The sequence below is a fragment of the Hyposmocoma kahamanoa genome, unplaced genomic scaffold (assembly GCF_003589595.1).
Source record: "Hyposmocoma kahamanoa isolate Upper Pololo Valley unplaced genomic scaffold, ASM358959v1 202, whole genome shotgun sequence".
NCBI classification, from domain to species: Eukaryota; Metazoa; Arthropoda; class Insecta; order Lepidoptera; family Cosmopterigidae; genus Hyposmocoma; species Hyposmocoma kahamanoa.
Window position 1 is genome coordinate 2261449 of NW_020653726.1, and position 6000 is coordinate 2267448.

At 36.0% G+C, this 6000-nt stretch overlaps 1 protein-coding gene across 1 annotated transcript in view; it reads right to left on the reverse strand.

Annotated features, from left to right (window-relative positions):
* Positions 1-6000, reverse strand: part of LOC113227073 (histone acetyltransferase KAT7-like) — a 56206-nt gene that overhangs the window by 41012 nt on the left and 9194 nt on the right. Inside the window, exon 6 of the mRNA XM_026459946.1 lies at positions 5391-5585. Coding sequence (XP_026315731.1) covers positions 5391-5585 — 195 coding nt within the window. The remainder of the gene's footprint in view (positions 1-5390; positions 5586-6000) is intronic.

Genomic DNA, 6000 nt, shown 5'->3' on the forward strand with positions numbered 1-6000 from the left:
TATTAATGTCCTTATATTTAGGAGAAATTTATCAATTTTAAATCCAAGGTTTCTCTCTAGTTTCTATGATATATGAAAATTCTCTACATTTACTATCACCAACGTGATTTCGTTCTATTTAGCAAACGGGCTTTTCATTCAAAAGTTACACTTTTTTAATGGTAGCTATGGTTCAGTGGCAGGCAGTAGCAACAACAACAAAAATTTTAGTAGCAGTAGAGTTCCTTGTGAAATAGTTCGTCCAGGAAAGTACTGCTACCTTACTAATTCCTGCCGCCAAGCCGTAATATCAGCATTACTGCGTTCCGGTTTTGAAGGGTATGGGTACTGGTGAAATTACAGGCACATGAGACTTGTCCACTTATTTCAGGGTGACAGGCGCAGTGGCAGTGCCCCTCAGATTTTCGTGATTAAAAGCTCTGAGTAGTGCAACTGTTATGGACAGGCGTATCGCATACCACCAGGCCCACGACTTGTTCGTCCCATCACTTAGTTTTAATAAAAATATTATTATTATTATAATTATTAGAAATAAATCCTTTTCAGCATATAAAGTCCTGACGTTGCTACTTTACAATACGTAGTATAGTATTTCCTTTTTGTATTTTTACAGCTACACCTAGATCAAAGTACACAGGCTATAATAAATAGAGTACCCGGATGCACGAGGTCGACGACCCCGCTGTCCTGACGGTTAACGTATACGTATTTACGGATGTACCTCTCGTTCACAGATTTTACACTGTGTTGAAGAACCTAGACTTACATATAATTGCCAGCCATTGTATTTTATCTGTATTTGTTGTATCCTATGTCAAGTATATGAACAGAATATCCTATTTAATGTTCACAATTTTGCAAAATATGTGAATAATAATGTGAGAAAAGGTGGATGGACTTGGTGTGGAAAGACATTTTTTTTTATGATACCAAGTAACGAGACGACCAAGTCACGCACCTGATGGTAAGCGACACGCGTGCCCATAACAGTTGCAGTGCCAGTCCGAGCTTTAACTCCTACAGATTTGGGGGGTACTGCCACTGCATCCGTCACCCTGAGACATAAGTTGACAAGTATCATTTGCCTGTAAAATCACCAGCACCCAGTAATGCTCACATTACTGCTTGGCAGCAGAAATAGGTAACGTGGCAGTACCTCCCTAGGCGAACTCTTTCATAACGAGCTCTACTGCTACTAAAAATAAACAATAACAGTAATGTATGGCAAACCTGATGCGTAGTAAAGGTGAAGGAGACAGGTATATACAATTATTACAAAACGGCCCGGATCTTGTTTATTTCTTTAATTACTGTATGTCACTAACGATTACCATTATTGTCATAATATGATTTACCATAAATCACACTTTGCATAATGTATAAAAATAGAGTTATATAGAGTTATACTATTTTCGTTACTCTATTGTTATTTTTATTTTTTAGTACAGTAATGTATACACATTACTGTACTACTAGAAGGTTGCTCGTACTTAAAGTTCCTACGCTACTGCTACATTTTTATGTATACCTTTTTTATAATATCAAGTGAACAAGTCATGCGCCTGATGGTAAGCTACACATCTGCCGTGCCACTCAGAGCTTTAAATCGCAAAGATCTGAGGGGCACTGCCACTGCGCCTGTCACCCTGAGACATAAGTTGACAAGACTTCTCAACACACACATATGTACCTGTAATTTTACCAAAAATGTATGTATACCCTGAGAATTTGTATACTTTGTTTACAGTACTCTATATACTGGAGTTATGGAAATCGATTATTATTATTTCGGCTCACTATACTAGACTTAGCCTTACTGTCATTATAACGGCTATCGTTTCTGTGGTAACTAATGTATGAACAATCGAAACTAAAGAATGCGTCATGTTTACGGTCGTTTCACGGGCATAAGCCTCCTATCGAATCACGGTCTATGAATTAGAGTAACAATTTCCAGAAACAATGAAAATACAACGAGCTTACAACTCGTGCGAGACATGTAATTAAAAACAAAACGCAACAAAAAGAAGAAAGAACCACTTACTCAAAGACAACATTCATTTATCTAAGACGGAACTACTCTAGCTACTACGACGTAGACGGTCTACGAGCCACGTCACGCAGTTTACGCGACTCGAGTGCTACGGGCTACGACACGCGTAGACAATAGTAAGCATTGTCTGTGTTCAACCCTTGTTTTTTAAATCAGACCATATTTTGATAGAGTTAAAAAACAATATCGTATCATAGATGATTGTTAAGTTCATAGGGTAATTTGTTGAACAGAGTTGAAAATATTATAATTCGTCGGTTAAAGGTAAAATACAATTGCAGGTGTTCGGTGTAAAAATATTGAAAGAAGTTATAAATAACTAGTTACCCTCAAGTTTAGTCATACAAACGAATTACCTTACTTATCATTAAATTGATAAATGCAGTAAAATTACTTTTCCTAAAAACAAATTTTACACAAAAGATCTAACTGCATACTACACTGAAATTGTATCTACTTCAACACTTACATAAAGCCTAAAGTACTGGCGTACACCAACCAGGAAGAGGGAGGTGGGTTGCATTTAGGGTGTGTCGGTCGTTGACCCCACAGCTGACGCGACGCCTTCAATGGTGGAGTATGACTGGCGCGTACAACCGCGCTTTGATTTATTTATATACATCATGTCTTATTTACTACATCATTTACGATATAATTTGTTATTTTTTTATTTTTGCTTTAGCCACGAAGTCTAGCTTTTGTAATTAATTTTACATATGTGGGGTACTACACGGAGTATCAGTGTTATTATTATTGATTCAAAAATCGAACAACGCAAAGAAAAATTCGAGTCAAAAGCGGTGACCATGGCATGGCAACAGACATTTGTTCGAGACTAATCAGATCCAAGCAACTTTTCTTTGTTTAGGTCGATCCTTGTATCAATAATAAGACAAACTAGTGGGGTATTTCCACAAAAAATATATGAATATCATGGTAACAAAACAACAACAACATTAGTAGCTGTAGAGCTCCTTGTGAAAGAGTTCGTCCAGGGAAATACTGCCACCTTACATATTTCTATCGCCAAGCAGTAATGTCAGCATTACTGTTTTTCGGTTTTGAAAGGTTAGGCGCAACTCACACTGGCGCAGAGTCGAAGCGTCACATCGCGTCGTTTTCAACTATAAAAAGGCGAAGGTGCGCGTCGACGCGCGATTCCGTATTTGCATAACACACATTTGTACCTTAATAATGGGAAAATAGAAATGTATGAATATGCCATAGGCGAAAAACATTACGACTCTGCGCCAGTATGAGTTGAGCCTAAGGGTGCTGGTGAAATTACAGGGACATGAGACTTGTCAACTTATGTCTCAGGATGACGGGCGCAGTGACAGTGCCCCTCAGATCTCTCAGATCTTTACGATTTAAAGCTCTGAGTAGTACTGCAACTATTATGGACAGGCGCGCGACAGCTTACTATCAGGTGCACGACTTGTTCGTCCTGTCGCATGGTATTATAAAAAATAATAATAAAAAATAAGGTTTTTAATTTTAATTATTTTATGTAATTAAATTAAAAATATCGGGAAAAAAATATAATTCGATGGTTTATAACATAAATAAAAATCAGTGTTACCAACTGCCAGACTAGGAAATTCTGAGTAATATGAGTTCTAGAGTAACGAATTTATCCCCGGAGACCACCCTTTTATATGATACCCTGACAGAACAATAGGCGCCATCTAGTCAATTTGTTGTGAAATGTTTTGAAGGAAAGTAAAGGTATCAGGGCCTAAGAAATTAGTTTCTTAATCGTCATCGTCGTATTAAACTTCGTTTCTATGGAACGCGATAGCAGGGCTATCCTGTAAAAGAACTTAAATTTTCTATTTACTTGTTGAAACCCCATAGTTCTAGAATGTTCGAGTTGTTTCGAGAAAGCAAAGATGAGAAAACGCACCGTCGGCTGCAACGCTGACAATTGAAAATATGGGCAAAAAATAAACATACACATAATTGATTAATTGATTTATGTATTACGCGCTTTCCATTTCACATATTATTGCTGGAAACACGGAAAAAAAACAATTGAAATGCCTTAAACCTCGATTACTATCAGAACCGCTGTCGCCAAAACTCACACGTTTATAAATTGAAACACTATGAAATCTTGATAATGATTGGTCGTAGTTTCAAATTTAAGAAATAACAAATTCTGGACTGTTAATATAAATTTAAACTTTACCCTTTTGGCATAGCGTTGAAAGTTCAATACCATCAATACCTATTACTGCAAGTTACGCTATGATTTTGTTGAAATTTCAATCAATGTGCTGCCATCTAGCGGTTAATAGCTGAACGACGACGAATTCGTGTTGTTTACTCAGTTCTTCAAAAAAGAATTGACCATATTATAGCGATATAAGGTTTACTTTCGTTTCTTGTAACAAAAAAGAATATTACGATAAACAGAAAATTGAAAATCAATTTAAATTAAATAAAATAAGACTTAGGGTCGTATTCCAGAACTCTACTCAATGCTCAAGTCAGGATTTGAGCAGACTCGAGTATGATTTCAAGCACTGGAAATACGACCCTAATGGCACAAGAACTTGAGTATGATTTCTAGTGCTTTGAATCATACTCAAGTCCTGACTTGAGCATTGAGTAGAGTTCTAGAATACGACCCTTAATGATGATACGAAACACCACCATAGATAATATTACACGTACGACTACCATATTTGCACTCCAAAAAAATTCTATCCTACATTTTATTTTATACTCACATTTATAAATCTTGTTTTGCTTGCTCTGTGCTACTTGTAGTTAGTGTGTTGTAGGTAGTGTGTTACAATAAGTTACATAAAAAATTAGCGAATTCATTTTTCAATTTTTTTTTGTTTAATTTCTAATAGTTTTAAATTTTCTAATAGTCTTAGCAAATTATCATTGTCAACCCTAACATGGTACTATAGAAATCACATAATTATCTCTGCGTCACCTTGCACTCGTCTCTACTGGCCATAATAATATTTCCTTGTCTATGTTTCCAATATAGATTAAAACGTACTAATATTTTGTATATAGAAGAGATCAAGTATTGAGACACATGCCATAGCCCGAGCATTTGAAATAAACGAATCCTGAGGACAAGTTGTCTCGAACCGTTCAAACAAAGTAAACAATATTTATGCTACCTTTATGGTAGAATTCTTTGTGTTTAGATTATATTCTCAACGCACTTGCAAAGTCGATTTCATAGCGGAATCATCTCATACTTAAGAAGCACTAAGTTTCGCAATATATATATATAATAAAGCCAGTGTTTTTGTCAATAAATTATTGTCTCCGGGTACTATGCCCGCTTGACTGGCACTAAAGCACTCACCTTACTAAAATAGCCAACAATATGGCAGCCTTCGTCATCAGCGTTGGTCATGACGTAGAAGAGGAATGGCTCCACATCGTAGTACAGAGTCTTGTGGTCAAGGAAGAACTTGGCCAGCAAACAGAGCTGCTGGCAGTATTGCTTATGCTTACGGCCGTCCACTTGCCACACGCTTAGTTTATCTTTTCGGTATATCTGTGGCAAAAAAAAAGGTACGACTTAATTACTTCAATTAAAAATACAGTCACTTGTTGCCCTTAGTGCCTATACTATATAAGTAATTATTTTATTATTCTTTCGCGCTCCTCATAGATACAAAGTAAATAATTATGTACATTGTGATGCACGACCGCGTACTAAGCATAATTTCATTAATGAAAGTAAGTTGTTTCGTTTTTACTTTTGTATTGGTTGTTGTTGTAGCAGTGTGGTTGATAGCTGTATTGATTGGATTTAAAAAAAGGGGCACTATGGAAACAGGACAGAAAATTAAAATAATAATAAAAATCTATTATTGTATGTTTTTAACGCTTGTTTCAAGTAGAATATATCTAAATAAACATTTTTTATTCTCATAATTTTTCGTCTACAGCCGATAATAATCGAGAAA